Source organism: Vanacampus margaritifer, chromosome 5 (genome assembly GCF_051991255.1).
Source record: "Vanacampus margaritifer isolate UIUO_Vmar chromosome 5, RoL_Vmar_1.0, whole genome shotgun sequence".
NCBI lineage: Eukaryota > Metazoa > Chordata > Actinopteri > Syngnathiformes > Syngnathidae > Vanacampus > Vanacampus margaritifer.
This window is the reverse complement of record NC_135436.1, coordinates 7,094,513-7,116,126: the sequence shown is the minus strand read 5'-3', so window position 1 is coordinate 7,116,126 and position 21,614 is coordinate 7,094,513. Positions and strand designations below refer to the sequence as shown.

At 41.2% G+C, this 21,614-nt stretch overlaps 1 protein-coding gene across 3 annotated transcripts in view; it reads left to right on the top strand.

Moving 5' to 3' along the window:
- msi2b (musashi RNA-binding protein 2b) overlaps positions 1–21,614 on the top strand; it is a 192,579-nt gene that overhangs the window by 72,467 nt on the left and 98,498 nt on the right. For all 3 annotated transcript variants that reach the window (XR_013294217.1, XM_077566491.1, XM_077566490.1), the window contains exons 8-10: positions 15,897–15,979; positions 16,595–16,703; positions 19,652–19,726. Coding sequence is in view for 2 of the 3 variants with exons in the window: in XM_077566491.1 (XP_077422617.1) it covers positions 15,897–15,979; positions 16,595–16,703; positions 19,652–19,726 (267 nt within the window). In the remaining variant the exon portion in view is untranslated. The remainder of the gene's footprint in view (positions 1–15,896; positions 15,980–16,594; positions 16,704–19,651; positions 19,727–21,614) is intronic.

Here is a 21,614-nt window from a genome sequence, read left to right as displayed (position 1 = left end):
TCCTTGTCCCCCGAATGTTAAGTTGTTGATCCAAAGAAAAGACTCCCACGGTTTTTGGATTGCTGTCTTGTCTATTGCACGCCTAAACTGTCTTGATATTATCTTACATACTTTTGTCAGTTATTTCAAGGAAAACAACAAATAGAGAGCCAAGTGGGAGCAGTGACATTGTTGTCCATCCACATTGTGTGACTGCTGTTGTGGGGTGAACATGTATATTGCTTAAGCCAGTGGTGGGCAAACTCGGTCTTCGAGGGCCAGAGCAGGTTTTGGATGTTTCCCTGCTCCAACGCAGCTGATTCCAATCAACAGGATTGTTATCAGGCTTATGCAGAGCTTGCAGATGAGCTGATCATATATCAGCTGTGCTGGAGAAGCGAAACGTCGACATCAACATTGTATTCTCTTAAAACAGTGGCTTGATGTCAAACTATTAGATATTATTAACATTAACTTTCAACTTGATGTTTTATATAATTCATCTGGGCAGCCACAGTAGGCCTCAACTAGAAAGAGCATAGCTAAAATGAATTCATGTTTTATATATTTCAAATATCTTTATTAAACTTTTTTTTCCAAACACACACTTTCCCACTTAGACAAGTATAAAAGAGACAACAACCTAAGATCAAAAAGGGAAGGGGGAAAATAAAGATTAAAAAAATATTTAAAAAATTGGGCCATAACATTTCATGTAGCATAACAATAGCATTCAGAAGCAATACTGACCCCCCATCCCCCCTAAAATCCTTACAGTCTTGAACATTTGACAACAAAAAAAAAAAGTCAATTGGCAGCACATCTCACAGACTAGATCTTACGTAATTTTAAGATTGTTCTTAGAGTAGCATATGCCTAGGGCCGCATCGAATCTCACCTCATGATAATATGGTTTGAGTATTATGAAGTAGGTTAGAAAAGGATCCCAAGTCTCATGGAAGTTCCCTTTTGACTTTTCGATAGAGAAACGTAACATCTCCAGTTTGAGAGAGGACATTATATCCTGACGCCACTGGTCAAGCGTGGGCAGGGTAGCACCTTTCCACCTCAGCAAGATCGTTTGTCTGGCCAGGAGCAAGGCGAAAGTGACCATGCGGCATTCTGTAAAGGTCAAATAATGATTATCTTTCCCGACAGCACTAAACATAGCGAGGATTGGGCTAGCGTTTATATTCTTTAATATAGTAGAAAGAGTTTGAAAAACCTCATGCCAAAATTTCTGCAGTTTGGGACACATCCAATACATATGAATCAGGGTAGCATCACTCAGTTTGCACTTGTCACACGTGGGGGTTATATCAGGGTAAATACTAAACAGTTTAACTTTGACGTGAACTCTGTGTACCACCTTGAATTGGAGAAGGCAGTGTCAGATTGCGGATTTATGTATTGATGAAAGAATTGACTCCCACAGGCCATCAGGGATCGGCCCCACATCCTGTTCCCACGCTACTTTACTCTTTGTCAGGCGCTGAGCATAATGACTTTGAAATAATGTTATATAATTTAGATAACGCACCTTTAAACAGTGGATCCAAAGAGAGAAAAATATCGATAGGGTTAACATTGGGTATTGAGGGGAAACTGGGCAAATTGGAACAAACATTTTCCTTGACCTGTAGATATCGAAAGAAGTGAGTTTTAGGCAGGCTATACTCAATATGTTGAGTAAATGAAACAAACATTCCGTCTTTAAACATGTCAGCAAATGATTTGGTCCCCTTAGTATGCCACGTGTTAAAGGAAGAATCGGTGCGAGATGGGACATAAAGGTGGTTAGAGGCAATTGGACTCAAGAGAGAGAAGGGTTTATATTTAAAAAAAAAAAATCCTTAATTGGATCCATATCTGACCACTGAGTTAATTAAAATTTTTGATAAGGGGCATTCGAGTGGTGCACCAAGAAGCGCAGGGAGCGAAAGATCTACACGAGAGTTTAACTCCAGAGATGTCCAGGCTGGACTGTCTGGCTGGAGGTAGAAGCGAGTCGAAAAAGTGATAAAACAGATATTGGCAGCCCAGTAGTAACGTCGGAAGTCAGGGAGCCCCATACCTCCTTCCCTTTTAGGCCTTTGGAGTATAGCTTTGTTGACACGTGGCCTTTTACCCTGCCATAAGTATGAGGAGGTGATGGAATCCAAAGAAGCAAAGAAGGTTTTTGGAATGAGTACCGGAACATTCTGAAATAGATACTATTTTAAACTTTGGGAGTATATTCATTTTTATGGAATTGATTCGTCCGGCAAGTGTTAGAGGGGACCACTGTGAAAGTGATGTTCTGACCTGGTTTAACACAGTGAAAAAAAATTATTTTAGGAGATTCTTAAATTGCCGAGTAATAGCCACTCCCAAATACGTGAACTGCCTCACTTCTATCTGGAATGGAGTGGTACTAGAATCAAAATCTAACGCCTCTCTATTGACTGGAAAGAGTTGACTCTTGTTCATATTAATCTTGTATCCATAAAAAGAGCCGAATTGCTGAAGCAAAGAAAGGGCCGCTGGAAGAAAAGTATTAGGATCTGACATATATAGTTGGAGATCATCTGCATAAAGAGACACCCTATACTCTTTTTCCCCTCTCCTAATACCAGAGATGCTTTGGCAGTTCCGAAGGGCAACTGCAAGCGGTTCAATTGCTAAGTCAAAAAGAATAGGGCTCAGTGGACAACCCTGCCGGGTTCTGCGGCCTAAGTGCAAAAGGCTGAGAAATGGTGCTATTTGTTTGAACTCTGGCGAAGGGGGAAGCTTATAATCATTTAATCGACGCTACAATCCTTGGACCCAAGCCAAAATATTCCAAAACTTTAAACAAGTATATCCATTTGACGCGATCAAATGCGTTCTCGGCATCTATTGAAACCACACATTCAGGGGTATTAGTTAAGCTTGGGTATATAATATTAAATAAACGTCGAACATTAGAAAAAGGAGTGTCGGTCCTTAATAAAGCCAGTCTGATCGTGCTATTATGGATGAGACAACTTCCTCTAGCCGCTGCACAAAGATTTTTGCATCTGTGTTTAGCCGGTAGATTGGCCTGTACGAAGCACAGTATATAGGATCCTTACCCTTTTTAGCAATACAAGTTATACGTGCCTCATTTATTGACTGGAGGAGAGAACTAAGCCTGAGAGATTCAGCAAAGACAGTCTCAAGATGTGGTAAAAAAAGTGTTGAAAACGTCTTGAAAAGGCTAGCCGGAAGACCATCAGGGCCAGGAGATTTCCCAGATTGCATGGATGATATAGCTGAGGCTATCTCTGCTTGTGACAAAGAAACTTCCATATTCTCCATCAGCTCTGGTGGGATAGTAGGGATGGGCAAAGGGTCGAGAAAGGCCTCAATAGCTATGCCATCACTGTCTTTTAACTCTTTGACTGCCAGACGTTTTCAGAAAAGGGATGCTGTCAGTGCCAGCCGATTTAAGCATTTTGACTGATCTTTCAAGGTCCACAGAAAATTTTGTGTTTGGACTATGGAAACACACATACTACCAAATCAAAGATTGAACTCTCATCTTTCATCAGAAAAATGAGATTGTTTCTACCTTTTTCCGTTTTTCAGTAATCAACAATAGAAAATGGTTAGTTTTACCCAAATGCTCTGTTTTGAAACAAAAAACGGAGAAATCAAGCTTTTTGTGAAACGATATTATTTCATGCACTCTAGTGAATTTGACACCTTTTTTTTCCCCATGAATGATGCCACAAACACCTAAACAGTAATTTACTTCTGTAAAACACTACCACCAACAATGAAAAAGTGTTTTTTGATAGCAAAATACGTTTATTTACATTCAACAGTGTAACAATTTGACAAAACAATTTGGCAAACTATTTACAAATGTGTGCAACCGTGGTACTATTTACAATTGTGTGGATGTTTCAAATACAGTTTTTCTTTTTGTAACACTCCCTTGCGAGGAAGTGGACGCAGCAGGATTTGCACAACAGATTAGTTTCACTGCGATGGCTCCTTTCCGTGCAGACGATACACTTTCTTGCCGGCCTTTTTTTCCGGGGAATAGCAAGTATATACTGCAGTGTGTGTTTGGCCATGTTGCCATCAAGTCTACTCTCAGGATCATGATACGGTGACGTTACGGTGGTGTTACATCTGGCTTCCTCATTGTCCTTCAGTTCCTATACCAGGTGGTTGATCCATCTTATCCGCTCCATTCATGGTGGTATCGTAGTCCATAACCAGTGTCTTCTCCGTGATCAGACTGTACCCACTCCTCCGATTAATGTGCATTGGACTCGGGGCACTCTTCGTTGTCTGATTGAACGTTCGCCTGAGCAGAAGTGCTCGGTTGTGCTCCGTGTTTTCCGGCGTTAGCATCGCTAGCCGGTGAGGCTTTATGACGTGATCATAGCCGCCGCGTCAACGCTTCCAACTTCGGCGTCAACCTCGGAGTCACCATCATCATCATCGTCGTCATCAATGTGCTCTTTAGCATTGGTCGATGCTTCTCTTCTTTGAAAAAAACGATCAAGCGTGAGCTGCTTGCCACCGGTCGCCATTTTCGCTTTCTCAGCCATTGTCCCCTCAACACTCTAGCTCCGCCTCACGTCTTCTACTACTAACGCCTACCCGATCTTGTCCAAAGAGAGTCATCGCTGCCATCTAGGGTCCAGAAATAGTCATTATACTAACTAGATCTGCTTGATACTTTCAGCACAGCTGGCCAAGGCTTTCCTCCACCCGTTTCCAAAAAAAAACAAAAAAAACTTGGTGAACGTCTTTTAACGTCTTTGGCGCTCCTCCGTAGGATTTTACTAAACGTTATTTAACGTTTTTGTCAAAGAGTTAAGTGAATATTAATGATCAACCTCTTGAATTTTTGATATCAGATCAAATTTTTCCTTTTGAGCCCGTCTTTTCAGCCCTGCAGTAAATGCAATAATTTGCCCTCTAATATATGCCTTAAATGTGTCCCAGACTAAAATAGCAGAGATATCTGGTGTGCAATTAATTTCGAAGAAAATAATTATCTGTTATTTTATGTATTTTACAAACTGAGGGTCCGAGAGTAGAACTGGATTGAGACGCCAATGTCTCATTGGCCGTGGAGTCTATTATAAATAAGAAAATAATCTATTCTGGTGTAAGTGTAGTGGGCACTGGAAAAGAAAGAGTATTGTTTTTCTCCAGGGTTAGGGACGGCCATACATCTAAAATCCCAAACTCAGAGATAAATGACTGAATACGTAAGGCAGACCTACTTGCCACTGCAGGTCTGTTGGAGGAACGATCGAGACTCGGGTCCAGCCAGCAGTTGAAGTCCCCCCCAAGCGCTAGGTAATGTGTGTCTAGACCATTAAGAAGGGGGGAAAGGCGATCGAAAAAACTAACATCATCAGTGTTCGGAGCATAAATGTTTGCAAGAATAACTTTCGTATTGAAAAGGTTCCCTGTAACAATTATGAATCTCCCATTCGTATCGGCTGGGATTTTGGTTGGTTCGAAATGTACATGTTTGGCAACCAATATAGAAACTCCTCTTGCCTTGGCCTGAAAAGCTGAGTGGAAGTGCTGCCCAAAAACGCAGTAGAACTCAGGGGCAAAGAATATCGGCAAGTTATGCTAACGCTACAACCACAGCTAACGATTTTTGAATTTTTGGTTAAAATCCGCAGCCGCGCTGGATACAGGCGCACCGGTTTGTAGCCTCCTTGGTACAGCCTCGGCATCATGTCCCGGTAAGCTAAGCAGTGTTTGATGACCTCAGGGCAGTAGTCCTCTTAGATAGCAACAGGCGATCCTTTGTAAAACAGCTTTGCTCTCCTTTTTCGGGCTTCCAGTATGATTGCCGTTTTTGTTTGAAAATGGTGGACTCGAGCTATTACTGCTCTGGGTCTGGATCCCGGGCTTGGCTTAGCTGCCAGTGTTCAGTGGGTACGGTCGAGCTCCGGAGCCTTGGGGAAAATCCTGTCACCGATAATCTCTATCAACAGTTCAGCAAAGAACTGTGGGCTGCGTGCCTTCAATTGATTCAGGGAGGCCAACTATCCGTATGTTGTTGCGGTGGCTACGCGACTCAAGGTCGATGGTTTTAGCCTTTAGCTTGTCATAGCTAGCTTCCATAGCCGCGCACTTGGCTTCCAGTATCACCATTCTATCACTGAGTTCGTTAGCATTCACCACGAGTGATGAAAATAACAGGCAGTCGTGAAAATATCAGGGTCCACAACATGGAATTTGAAAATGAGGCTTGTAAAGGTAGAAATTTACAGCATTGGATGTGAGCTCAAGGAAAATGCGACTACTCCATGCCCGACCCGAGAGTCCCTCTTCTGAATTCACGTTTTAAAGGTTGTTTTCTTCAAGTTTCAGCCTCTTCTCCTCTCCCTCCTTTTTATCTCCATAAGCTCGTCAACCCTGTTAAACACAGCACCTTACAATGTAGTGAGAAGGCTTGTTGCCTCAATTGATCCTTCTGCCCACTCTCACTTACTTTACAAGGAATCCTGCTTTGAAAGACCTTGACTGGCCCCTCCTCATCCTTTTCTCATCTAACACAAATGTGTAAAAAAAGGCACTTCACTAAATCCATCATTATACTCACCATGGTAGCACTTGGACAGTCGTTCCTTACAGGGCATTTTGGTTTGGAAACATTAATTGCGTTAATTTGTTATTTCTGCTTATTTTATCAGAATCTCAGCAAAACATTGGAATACAAAATTTAAATGTTGTCATCCATTCATGCACCCCTTTTCTTCCATGAAGCTAACAGTACCACATTATCTGCAAAAAGCAGAGATACAATGCTAGGCTGCACCTAGAAATTCTGTCTATAAAGGTTATAAACAGAATTTGTGACAAAGGGCAGCCTTGGCAGAGTCCAAACCTCACTGGAAACCAATACGAATTCCTGCCGGCAATGCGGAACAAACTCTAACAACAGCTTGATCGGGGGGTTCGGTGCTCCATACTCCCAAAGCACTCCTCTCAGAACTACCCGAGGGACACGGTGGAACGCCTTCTCCAAGTCCACAAAAGACTTGTAGACTGGTTGAACAAACTCCTATGCACCCTTGAAGAAACTGCCAAGGGTGTAGAGCTAGTCCACTGTTCCACGGCCTAAATGAAAACCACACTGCTCCTCCTGGATCTGAGATTGACTTCCCAGTGGACCATCCTTTTCACCACCCCTCACCCCTAAATAGACCAGGGATGCTAAGGAGTCCAGACTTCCCTCTCACCAGCCACTTCAGCCAGCTCCTCCGACGGGATCCCAAGGCATTCCCAGGCCAGCCGAGAGACATAGTCTCTCCAGCGTGTCCTGGGTCGTCCCCGGGGCCTCCCGCCCGTGGGACATACCCGGAACACCTCTTCAGGGAGGCGTCCAAGAGGCATCCGAACCAGATGCCCGAGCCACTTCAAATGGTTCCTCTCAATGCGGAGGAGTAGCGGCTCAACACTGAGTCCCTCCCGGATGACAGAGCTTCTCACCCTATCTCTAGAGAGCCCGGATACCCTGCGGAGGAAACTCATTTCGGCCGCTTGTATCCGGGATCTTGTTCTTTCGGTCACGACCCAAAGCTCGTGACCATAGGTGAGAGCAGGAACGTAGATCGACCGGTAAATCAAGAGCTTTGCCTTTCGGCTCAGCTCCTTCTTTACTACAACGGACCTATACAGAGTCCGCATCACTGCAGACGCTGCACCAATCCGCCTGTCGATCTCCCGCTCCAACCTACCCTCACTCATGAATAAGACCCCAAGATACTTGAACTCCTCCACTTGGGGCAGGATCTCATCCCCAACCCGGAGAGGGCACTCCAGTCTTTTCCGACTGAGGACCATGGTCTTGGATTTGGAGTTGCTGATTTTAATCCCAACTGCTACACACTCGGCCGCGAACCGCTCCAGTGAGAGTTGGAGGTCATGGCTTGAAGAAGCCAACAGCACCACATCATCTGCAAAAAGCAGAGATGCAATGTTAAGGCCACCAAACCGGACCCAATCAACGACTCGGCTGTGCCTAGAAATTCTGTCCATAAAAGTTATGAACAGAATCGGTGACAAAGGGCAACCTTGGCAGAGTCCAACCCTCACTGGAAATGAATTCGACCTACTGCCGGCAATGCGGACCAAACTCTGAACATCGGTCATTAAAGGACCAAACAGCCCGTATCAGGGGGCTCTGTACACCGTACTCCCGAAGCACCCCCCACAGGACTCCCCAAGGGACACAGTCAAACGCCTTCTCCAAGTCCACAAAGCACATGTGGACTGGTTGGGCGAACTCCCATGCACCCTCGAGGACCCTGCCGAGGGTGTTGAGCTGGTCCACTGTTCCACGGCCGGGACGAAAACCACACTGCTCCTCCTGAATCCGAGATTCGACTTCCCGACGGACCATCCTCTCCAGCACCCCTGAATAGACCTTAACAGGGAGGCTCAGGAGTGTGATCCCTCTATAGTTGGAACACACCTTCTTAAAAAGGGAGACCACCACCCCAGTCTGCCAATCCAGAGGCACTGTCCCCGATGTCCACGCGATGTTGTAGAGGCGTGTCAACCACGAAAGCCCCACAACATCCAGAGCCCTTAGGAACTTCAGGCGGGTCTCATCCACCCCCGGGGCACTGCCACCGAGGAGCTTTCCAACCACCACAGTGACTTCGACCCCAGAGATAGGGATGCCACCTCAGAGTCCCCAGACCCTGCTTCCTCAAAGGAAGGCGTGTTGGTGGAATTGACGAGGTCTTCAAAGTATTCTCCCCACTGATTCACGATGTCCCGAGTCGATGTCAGCAGCACCCTATCTCCACTATACACAGTGTTAATGGCGCACTGCTTTCCTTTCCTGAGACGCTGGATGGTGGACCAGAATTTCTTCAAAGCCGTCTGGAAGTCGTTTTTTTATGGCCTCACCGAACTCTTCCCATGTCCATGTTTTTGCCTCAGCAACCGCCGAAGCTGCATTCCGCTTGGCCAGCCGGTACCTGTCAGCAACCTCCTGAGTCCCACAGGCCAAAAAGGCCCAATAGGACTCCTTCTTAAGCTTGAGATAAATCACATTTTAGAATTTTGATTAATCACAATTAATCACTTAATTAAAAAGCCTTTCTTGTCAACATTTTTTGCCTGCCAAATTTTCTGCCTGCCACTATACACGCTCATCCTCTTTTTCTATATATACTATATATGTATATATATATATATACATACTTTAATGCATGTAGTTATTTTTATTGCTCAAACACAACCTGTGCTACCTTTGCTACCTTTAACGTAGCCATCCGTTGTCCAACTAAAGGATAATCTGTGTAAATTAATAGTGTGAAAAATGATTGCATTAATCATGTATTATCACAGATTAATGCAATATTTTTTTGTGATTATTTGGTTAACGCTTTAACTTTGACAGGATTTATATATATATATATATATATATATATATATATATATATATATATATATATATATATATATATGTATATATATAGGGGTGGGAATCTTTGAATGTCTCACAATTCTATTCAGATTTTTGGGTCTGCGATTCGATTCAAAATCGATTTTCGGTTAACTCTTTCACTGCCAGACGTTTTCAGAAACGGGTTGTCCCCACTGCCAGCCGATTTAAGCATTTTGAGTGGATCTTTCAAGGTCCACAGAAAATGTTGTGTTTGGACTATGGAAACACACATACTACCAAATGATTGGTAGTGATGATACCAAAAGATTGGACTCTCAGCTTTCATCAGAAAAAAAAAGTTTGTTTCTACCTTATTCCGTTCTTCAGTAATCAACAATAGAAAATGGTTACTTTCACCGAAATTCTCTCTTTTGAAACAAAAAACGGAGAAAAAGAGCTTTTTGTGAAACGATGTTATTTCATGCACTCTAGTAAATTGTACACTTCTTTTTGTCCATGAATGATGCCACAAACACCTAAATAGTGCTTTACTTCTGTAAAACGCTTTCACCAACAATGAAAAAGTGTTTTTTGATTGCAAAATACGTTTATTTCCATTCAACAGTGTAACAATTTGACAAAACAATTTCGCAAACTATTTACAAATGTGTGCAACTGTGGTACTACTTACAATTATGTGGATGTTTCAAATACAGTTTTTCCTTTTGTAACGCTCTCCTGCGTGCAAGGAGACGCCAGGACTCGCACAACAGTTTACTTTCACTTTCACATTGGTCCGTTTTGCGTGCAAACGTTACACTTTCTTGACGGCCTTTTTTTCCGGGGAATAAAAAGCAAGTAGCAGACTGTACACACTTCTCCGATGAATATGCATTGGACTCGGGGCACTCTCCGTCGTCCGATCGAACGTCCGCCTGTGCGTGCTCGGTTGCGCTCCGCGTTACGACACCGTCATAGCCGCCGCGTCAGCGGTTCCAATTTCGCCGTCAAGCTCAGATTCACCTTCATCATCATCGAGGATGATCATCGTCGTCATCAATGTACTATTTTAGCGTTGGTCGATGCCTTTTGTCTTGTAAGTGTAGAGCTGCTTGCAAACGCTCGCCATTGCCCGTTCCCTCCTCCATCTAGCTCCATCTAACGTCTTCTACTGCCGCGTCAATGCTTCTCAACCACGGAGTCACCACCCTCATCTTCATCATCGATGATGATCATCGTCGTCAACAATGTGCTTTTTCAGCGATGCTTTTGGTCTTTGAAAAAAACGTCTCGGGCGTGAGCTCCTCGCGACCGGCCGCCATTTTTCCTTTGTCTTCCATTCTCATCTCCTGCTCGACGCTCTAGCTCCGCCTCTACTGACGCCCACCCGATCTTGTCAAAAGAGAGTCATCGCTGCCCTCTAGGGGCCAAAAATAGTCATTAGGAACAACAGACAGACTGGAAACTTTCACCAGACATGCGGAAGGGTTTCCTCTACCCGTTTCAAAAATAAAAATAAAAATCATTGGATGACGTCTTTTGACGTCATTGGCAGTGAAGCGTAGGTTTTTACTTGACGTCTTTAAACGTCAGTGGCAGTGAAAGAGTTAAGAACGATTTTTGATTCAAAATGATTTGATTGACAATGATTTTTGCTTCAATTTATAGATGTGCAAAGAATCGTAATGATCTACTTCAGTCTGACTCGCTACTCGCGGCACTTTTATCACTCAAAAGAACGGCTCCACGCTGCAAAAAAACAATATTTATTGAAATAACTTGATCGTGATTTTTTCCTTCTATTCTCTAATGTGGCTACAACTTAACAGTGTATCAGACCGCGTGGAACCACACTGCCACAAAGTGGCCAAATCGAGTACAACATGAACAGTACTCCCAATAAAGACACACACATACAAAGGCAAGACAGTATAAAATTATTTAAATAAAATCGATTTTAGGGCATTTAAAATAGATTCTGAATCGTACTAAATGAGAATCGATTTTTTGGCACACCCCTCACCCTAACCGTATATATTAAGATTGGTGAAGTGAAGCGTACAATGCCATGCAATGTTTGTGTTCCAATGATATATAAATATATATATATATATATATATATAGGGATGTTAAAAAATCGATTCGGCAATATCGCGGTATTACAGTGTACATGTACGATACGATACGATACGATATACTTTTATTTTCCCCGTGGGGAACTTTTTCCTGGACTCCGTCCAGCTGCAGTTTACAGTAAAGAGAAAACAAAAGAATAGAAGAGATAAAATTAAAATTAAATAAATAAGAAGTGCAGCAATAAGTAGAAGACTTCCCAGAAGTCTTCACAGAAGTGTACATGTGTAGAGAAGTACATTGCACACACCCATATACACACACACTCCAATATATATATATACTGTATATACACACACACATGAGTATGTACACAACATTGCACCATATGTCTTATTGCACTTAATTAATTAATGTCGGTTGTTAAGCAGTTTGATGGATGTCGGCAGGAATGAGTTTTTGTAGCGGTTCAGCCTGGTTCTGGGGGCCCCGAATCTCCTGCCGGAAGGCAGTAGCTGGAGCTCATGATGCAGAATGTGAGTCGGGTCATTAACAATTTTCTGTGCCAGTCTGGTGACGGACCGCTCATAAAGCATCTGTAGGGAAGGATGATTCCTGACCCCTATGATCTTCATGGCAGTCCGCACCAGACCGGCAATCTGTGACCTTGACTGCACAGTCAGGTTGCCGTACCAGGCCGCAATGCCGTATCTGATGATACTTTCCAATGCAGCCCGGTAGAACAACAGCATGATCCTCTGCTCCACTCCATAGACCCTAAGTCTGCGTAGGAAGTAGAGACGCTGTTGGAGTTTGGAGCAGAGACTTCCAACATGTACCCTCCAGCTGAGTGTGTTGTCGATGTGGACCCCCAGATACCTGTATGAAGCCACCTGGCTGATGTGGTTGCTTTTAATGACGACTGGCCTGTGGTCACCAACAGTTTTTGGATCAAATATCACCTCCTCTGTCTTCCCCACATTGAGCACAAGATGATTCCGGTCACACCACTGGACAAATTTCTCTATTTCTGAGAAATAGTCCAGTGGGCTACCGCCGGCCTGCAGCAAGCTGACGATAGCTGTGTCATCAGAGAACTTAATGGTAAAGTTGTCTGGGTGTGATGTCACACAATCATTTGTGTACAACGTGAAGAGGACCGGGGAGCTGACGCAGCCCTGTAGGGCGCCTGTGCTTATCAATCTGGGTTCCGAGCGGGAGCTGTTGACCCTGACTTGCTGTGTGCGCTGTGTCAGGAAGGAGTGATACCACCTCGAGATGTACGGGTTCACATTCATCTCCTTCAGTTTACCCAAAAGCAGGTGCGGCTGCATTGTGTTGAACGCTGAGCTAAAGTCAACGAACAACACACGTGCATAAGCTTTAGGGACGTCCAGATGTTTGCTGACCAGATGTGTGATGCTGTTGATAGCATCGTCAGTGCCGCGACCCCGCTTGTAGGCAAACTGAAGGGAGTCTAAGTGTGCATCCACCTCCCCCCTGAGCCGAGTCACCATCAGCCTCTCGAAACACTTCATAACAATGGAAGTTAGAGCCACAGGCCTGAAGTCATTATTGACCACAGGACATTGTTTTTTAGGAACCGGGGTGATTACTGATTTTTTCCAGAGACTGGGAATGGAGTGTGAGTCCACAGATCTCTGGAAGATGGGCTGCCATGCCGCTGTGAGCTCCTCTGCACAGGATTTTAGCAGAAGGCACAGATATCCCATCCGGTCCTGAGGCCTTTTTTGTGCAGACGGACCTAAAAGCAGATTTGACATCATGGGGATGAATCACCAGCCTTGAGTCCTGCTCATTCACTGAAATGGACCTCAGGACCTCCCCACATTCAGAGAAGTCCTGGGTTTCGAATCTTAAATAAAAGTCATTCAGCTCCCTTGCCTTCTGGAGGTCATTTAGCGTGCTGAGGCCTGTTTGAGCAGGAGTCAAATTGGTGATCCTCCTCATGGTGTCCCACATTTTCTTGGAGTTGTTAGCAGCAAAGTGTTGTTCTATAGTCTCTTTGTGCTTCCTTTTTGCTTTTTTAAGCATGTGTTTGAGTTATTTTTGAACCAGTTTGAGCTGGGCTCTGTCCTGGTTCTTAAATGCCCTTTTTTTGCGGTTAATACAGTCTTTAACCTCTTTAGTAATATACGGTTTGTTGTTGGGGTAAACAGTTATTTCCTTTGTTGGTATGATTTTGTCCACACAGAATTGAATATAGTCAGTTACAGTCACAGCAGCAGTATCCACATCCAGCCCATGAAAGGTATTCCACTCCGTGCATAGGAAACATCCTTTAAGGGTCTCAATGCTGTCATGAGACCAGATTTTAACAGTCTTTCTCTGTGGTTTGCTGTGTTTGAGAGCTGTTTTGTAGGTTGGGATGAGGTGAATTGTGTTGTGGTCTGAGTTGTACAAGTTTACTAATTATTGTATTTTCTAAATATGAGTTTTTAAAAAATCGCAATAATCAATTTATAGATTCACACCCCTTTTTATATATATATAATGATATAACATTGGAACACAAACATTGCATGGCATTGTACGATTCAATTTCACCAAACGTAATATATACGGTTAGGGTTAGGCTTATCCTGAGCATATATATTAAGTTTGGTGGGGCCTGAATTTACCACAGGTGGGCTCCAATTAAATATAGTAATAATGCATGAATACAAATCAGACCGTAATATAAAATGTGGGGGGAAAAGCGTAGTGAATTGAATACTTTCCGAATGCACTGTATTTAGCAATGCCCTCCAATGTTTCATCTTATCTTTTGCTCTGTTTTTCATTCTGAATCCCTCACTTCTCATCACCACCTACTGACTCTCTACCCAATTTGTGGTATTCAATTGGATCTCACTGATAAATTGTTCCTGACAGCTGATTTGTTCGATGTCAGAAGTAGTGACTGAAGTATCAGTAATGCGCTGCACGGGAGGAGGAAAAAGCTCACTTTTTCTTTCTTTTTTTTTGCTTCACATGCATGATCTATACTTGTAGTGTTTGGTAATCCATTGATTGAAACAAATGTAGCATTATCGCTGCCTGAATTTGACTCCTCTATTTATTTAATTGTCAATGTTTAGTTATATGCAAGATAAAGTTTATTTTAGAATAACAGTTCAATTTATGATTTATTGAAGGTAAATGTCAAACTAAGATGTTGCTCAGTAAAGCACTGAAGTACTACATTTTAGGGAAATAAAAAGAAAGGGTTCAAAACATAGACAGACAGTTCTTTAATCAGTGCCATATAGTTGTTGACATTATATCATATTCATTGGTGAGGAGCATTTGCACATGCTGATGGGACTTAGACTTGAAGCACCGTTCACAAACAATACAGTGACTCATCGTAATAATGGGGCGTGAATTGGCTACCTGGACAACTGTGAATTTGCACTGTCTCCTAAGCATTCTGCTATGTATTTTGATTAAATTGCTTATATCGAATTTATTAAAACGTGAATGCAAAAACACACACTCCCTCAAAGTAGTCTCTAGATGAGCCATGAGCCACACACACACGTCACTGGCTATAACTTCCAGATCCATAATGCAAGTTAATTTCACAATCAAAGTGTAAATTTTCAAAATAGATCTCTGGGAACTCTTATGTCTCATAAAAACTCCTCGATACAGAAATTAGGATCAAGGATTTAAGTTAATTTGTTAAAATGTATATTTACTTATATTACTATTATTTACCTATTCATAGATTTTTATATATTTTTTGTAGCTAAGTAGCTATGTTGACATGTCGAATCTGCTGTTCTCCGTCGTTCACTTGCATTTACAGTACCTAAAGTATGATAGTTTCTGATTGGTTAGTGTTAGTCAGCTGGCGGGGGTCAGGAAATTATTGTCGCTCTAGCTGTTGTGTATGACGAGTAATGTTTAAATTATGTAATTAAGTAAGAAGAGATCCGTCTCCATTCTGCCTTTTCATTTAATAGAGTGTTCAATTAACCAACAACAAATCATCACGTTTAGCTCCTGGTGGACAAAAGCCAGCTCGTCTTACAAACTATAGCTACTCTACGGGTATTTCTTGCAAGTTTCAGAGTTTTTTGCCACTTTATAAAGTGGCAAATTTGCGAGTTTTGTTCTCCAAATATTACCCAAAAATATTTATACGTGGTACTTCTTAACCAGATGTTGTAAGATATTTTAAATAAGGACAAATTATGTACATGTATTTCTTTTTAATTTGAACTATCTCAGGAGAGTATCTAAATATATTTTATTTGAACTATGTATAGAAGAGTATCTTAATATATTTTATTAGTCAAATGCATATATAAAAGACCCACTCCTCACTTACTAGGGTTTGAAACAAACCATAACATAACCACATACTTTTGCATTGTAGAGTTTTGAACCTTTGCTCACCTTCAGTTTGTTTTTCCTGTTACCCCACTATCGTTCTATACAGGTTTTGGATTTGTAACATTTGAAAATGAAGATCTGGCAGAGAAAGTCTGTGACATCCATTTTCACGAAATCAATAATAAAATGGTGAGTGGCTCCGGTAGTATTTAAAATGTGTTTGATTCATTTAGCATGGCAGCAAATGTATCTTAACAGTTTAAGCTGAGTCACACAGAATTGTTCTGTTCTGTAGTATAATGTAAGTCAGTGTATGCCATTCAGAAGAGGCATTTGGTTTTTAAATTGTATTTAATACACTGAATCTGAAAAACATGTTTGGAAATGTGTCTGAAAAACATCTTGTTAAACCATAAAAAAAAATATGATCATTAGTTTCTGATTAACAAAAAAAAAGTTGTGAATGTGCAAAATGACAGAACACACTTAACAAAACAAATAGTGACATAAGTGAGTGAGTGCACGATATGTAAGGATTTTGACAAGGTAAAAAGGTATTAAGTGATCCAGGTCCAACAACCTTGGTTCAAGCATCCCTCTTTTGCTGATAAATGTTTGGGCCATTGAACATGCCTCAAGCGCTAAATGGATTTTTGCAGACACCATATTCTATTATTACAGATCATTAAACTCTGAGGCTTTCAGGTCTTGCCGACTAATAAACTTTTTTTTTTTTTTTTTTACTTTTCTTGTCTATTTCTAATTGTACAGTGCCATATAATCCTAATTGTATGTGCTTCACAGGTAGAATGCAAAAAAGCCCAACCAAAAGAAGTGATGTACCCACCTGGTTCACGGGGTCGTGCGAGCGGTCTGCCATATGATGCTTTCATGTTTGGTATGAGCATACTTAGTAAGTAAACTGTTCAGTTTCAGGGTGCCATGCGTACATGTTTTGGGAACGTATTTACCTTATCACATCCCAGCATTTACAATATGCATTATCACTAGCCAAGAAAAGTTGTTAAACTCTCACACATTTTCTAACTTAGTGAATTAAACATGTGTAAATAATAATAATAATAATAATAATAATAATAAACAAGAAATTGAAGTATGGCCAATGGAGGATTCTGGCTGTCCAATATGTTTAGTTGCGTTTGCCCCATTTTAGTGCAGCCAACTTGATTTCTCATCCATACAGTGATTGTCATGGCAAACTTTTTGGCAGTTTAAAAATCTATTCAAGCATCCATGGCCTGTCATGTTTGCCTATCCCCCCCTTGTAATGATGTCCACATGAAAACAGAGCCAGCTTTGTTCCTCCCAAAAAAATATCGTACACTGAAACGTTTCAAGACGTGTGTGTCCACAAGAAGACAGTGAAGGTGCTGAATGGCTGCCTGAGGTGGCGCAGCCACAGGAAGTCACCGGAAAACATAGAAGAGGAAGCCAGAGCATAAAAGAAGAAGAGGAATCAGCAATGAAGTGTTGGTGCAACAATAGCCATTATTTCAACGCAATCATAGAAGAAAAGTTTTATTTAGAAGCATGACGAGTTGGAGCTTCTGCTTCAGGTCATCATGCAGTTATCATTAAAGATAGGTGGGATAAGCATGAAGGCTTTCCTTCATATAGTGTGCCAAAATAGATTTGGAGCTTTGGAGCTTCTGTGAAAGAGAGACATCTAGTGGACGAAAGAAGTCAAAGCAGCCTAGCACTAAAGAGTGAAACATTGACTCGCTCTTATTTTTCCGCAATAATAGTGAAATAAATGTGTTACTGATCAATGTATTATTTAAAGAAGACTGTTTGAATGAATTAAATTAGAAAAAGTTGGCATAAAAAAGGTTGTTTTTCCCCATAAGTAATGTATCAAGTAGGCATATGCATTACAACAGGAATACGTTAGAACAGAAACAACAAAAGAACACAGAGATGTATTTACAAGTTTTGATAAAAATAATAATAATTTCTCCACCATAGAAGGTTTTAGGCAGCTCCTCTTCACGCTCACGATTTATTTTTGGGAGAAAATATCATTCACGTGGCACTAACAAAGCTGAAAGACGTACATAGTTGCAAGCCATTTGACGCTATAAGATTCAAACGATCAAAACTTTTGAACATTGCTTTTCACTGTTCACCATTACTAACGCACAAAACCAGCCACATTCAATAGTTTGATGGTTATTACACTTTTTTTTATAACTTTATTTAACAAACCAGAACTGGTATGATGCGTCATCATGAAAGTGATCGTTTTCCGTGTTGACGTAATGCCCAAACGGGTTCCTAAAGCTGATCAAAATCAAACATTAACAAAAACCCAATTCATGACACATAATAGTTGCAACAATAGTAACTTTGATGTTATTAGTACCAATTGAGGTGTACTAAAGAATAAACTGAGTATTATACCTAGGATAAGGGGTGAGAGAGATTAGTGTCAAAGAAATAGAGCAAATAAATGTGAACATACACAGATAGGAAGAGAAATGAGCTTGATGCATTGTAAGGCTACGTTCACACTGCAGGCAAATGCGACCCAGATCTGATTTTTTTGTATCTGAATTTTTTATGTCAGTCTGAACGGCTCAATTCTGATTTTTTCATATCCGACCTGGGTCACTTTCATATGTGGTTCTAGAATTTTTGCAATGCGGCCGCAGTCTGACCGGCCAGGACACATATATCTGACCTCGACGTCATCAAAAGTCCAATATGCGCTCCGTGCGGGCGGGGGCATTACTTGGGAGACGTACGTGAATCTGCAAAGTTGTTTCAAGTAACAGTTGTGACTGTGTATTTGACTCAATCCCACTTGAAACATGAAGCAGAAAGTTGACATTTGTGGTGATATTAATAATCTAGCCACACAGACAACTAATTTATTATGTGCGGCAATGACGTGACGTCATCGTTGGGGGAGAGAAAAAAAAAAGGAGAGGTCACCGTGAGATGAGGAGCTCGAACAGGCTCGCCTCATTTTGACAAAATATTATTTCTGACTCCTCCTGCATCACTCCTTAGGAGATATGAGATGTTAAAATATGAGCCTTGACGACGGACTTACAAAAGCCGTGGCCCTGACGCACTGGACCATACGCATTATTCGAATGTTTACTCCAAAAATTATAATTGAGCATTAAGACCTGCCTTGTGAACTAAGAGCCCCCCCTCTGCAAGGTGACATCGTTTGTTTTGGATGCAAATCACTCGACGTGTGCTCTTTGCGCATGCGAGTCACATCACGGACGCGTTGCGTTCACATTGAAGTCGCATTTGTTTTTGTAATGTGAACAGTCCATAAAAAGATCGGATTTGACAAAAAAAATTGAATTGCGCATCACGCCCTGCAGTGTGAACGTAGCCTAAGATTGATCAAAAAGGAAGGTTTAAATATCTTCAATAGTGAAAGGGCGGGTGCCTCTTGAAACAAATTTCAGCTTTTAGAGATTCTGAAAACTAACTACTGCCAGCAATTATTTCCCACATGTAATCAAAAGCCGATTTAGATCTTACTCAATATGATTTTCAATAGATGTTTTTAATACCTGAGTTGTTTGAGCAGATGTGGGTGTGTACATCATCACGCATTTGCCTACAGTATTTTCATGATGTTTCTCTGTACATTTTCATGTTAATCTGATTTGTATCCACATTTGGGAGAAGCCTGATTGCGTTCCCATCTAAGAATATCTTATTCCATGTGATTTTTGTCTTTTACACTGCCAAAATGTACATTTGAATTGTAACATCTTGAAGCAAAAACTTTGAAATTGCGTCACTGGAACCATTTCATGTAAATCCAACTATATGATTTCCATATTTGTATTCAAAATTGTTTTTCTCATTCAGGTTATCCCAATATTGTTGCCACACACGTCAGAGGATATGGTGGTTTTGCAACAAGTTATAGTTACCAATTCCCAGGTAAGCTCTCTTTTTACGTATCTGAAAAAATGGCAGATGAAGAAACAGTTGCAGATAAAAGTGTAAATCACCATTAAGGCTAACAACCATCTGTGCTAACCAAGTGTTACTCCAGCGACCTCCCACATTTTAAAGGCATGCATGCTAGGTTTATTGAAAACCAGAGATGGGAAATAACGGAGTACAAATACTTGATTACTGTACTTGAGTAATATTTTTCAGTACTTTTAACTGTCCTGAGTATTTATTTTTTGACAACTTATTACTTTTATCCGTTACATTTTAACATGAGTATCTGTACTTTTTACTCAATACCTTTTCAAAAGAAGGTCGTTACTTTAGTTTTTAAATGCATGAAAACGATTAAAATACTTGACCTGGAAGGAAAAGCAGCCGTCAATGTTTCCTGGCTCCGCCAGTCATATGAAGCGTTACAGACGGTTCCCTACATTACAGCTTGCGATCGGCTCTACGACACGCAATCACGTGACGTGCAATTGGCTAGATTAGAACAAACCTTAAATATGAGGGCAATGCACGTTGCCACTACATAGGACAATTTGAACTTGATAAGAAGAACGCTGCAGACTGCCAGTCAGTAATATGAAAGAAGGTTCAATCATGTCAGCGAGGAGTGGACAAGCAACATGAGTGAGTAATACTCAACACTCAACGCAGGGCAAGTCAGAGAGTCAACTGGCCGATATATAACCATTTTTGCTCCATTTGCTAATATCTTTCAAATTGATGTAGGACAAAACATCCAGTAAAAAATACTTTTTACTTCTACTCGTCAAGTACATTTCAGAGCCTGTACTTTTGTACTTTTGTTTTTTACACAATTGCACTTTTTCTCAAGTAGCGAATGTCAATACCTTTCCCATCTCTGTTGAAAACTACATTTTCCATTGTGAATGTGAAGGTCATGTTTGTTTGTCTATACTGTATGTGCCCTGTGATTGGCTGGGGACGAGTTTTTTCACCAAAGTCAGTTCACCCACCAGCACAAGCAGTAAAAAAAATAAATGGATGTTTCAGTCACGTTTTTTATTAAGAAGACGTACTGTAACTTTCATTGATGTTTTATTTCTTGTTACATTTGACATAATTTAGTGCAAGAACAGAATGCAATACCTGTAAAGGTACACACAGGTGTTTTTGTTTTTTGTGATGGTCCACATTGGCAGAGAACTGGCTTATAGCCGACTTTCATCTAAGCCTACTGTGATTGACTTCATTTTTTCCCATGATGTACTCTCAAACCAACTCTTCTTCTACAGTTTGTATGTGTTGCTTATAAAACATTCCATAGACCAACAGTGTGAGAGTATACAACAGACACGCATATGGACAACATGCAGCCATCTGCTGTCTTAAAATTTTGGGAACATTTATATGTTCACATGCATACAGAACATTAAACACAAATTCATAACTATGCATGTCTAAATCTGTTGAGTGTTGTTTTCCCAACATTTTTATGTAAGAAATTTAACAAATGTAACATTTCCTTCCAAATTACCTAGAAAGGAATTGACAAGCCAAAGCAATGTTGTAGTAAATCAAAAATGTTTATTGTTCTAATGAAAATGTAGGATCTAATTTGTCATTGATCATAAATGGGCATGCATCTTTTATCCAGTTAGGATTATCCACCAAAACCTCTGAATTCCAACATTTTCTAACTGTCCTTGGTCATCAACAGTGTTTGTTCCATATGATGAGACTAATTTGCATGTCCCAAGCACCTTAGCAAAACCTCACCACTGTATACTGTTCTTTTGACTCCTTAGTAATTTCAGGCCATTTGTGAAGACTATGAAAGGATTGCTTTCTTGGCTTTCTGTTCAGTCCCACGGGCCCTCCTTTGAAATTATTTTACCTTCCT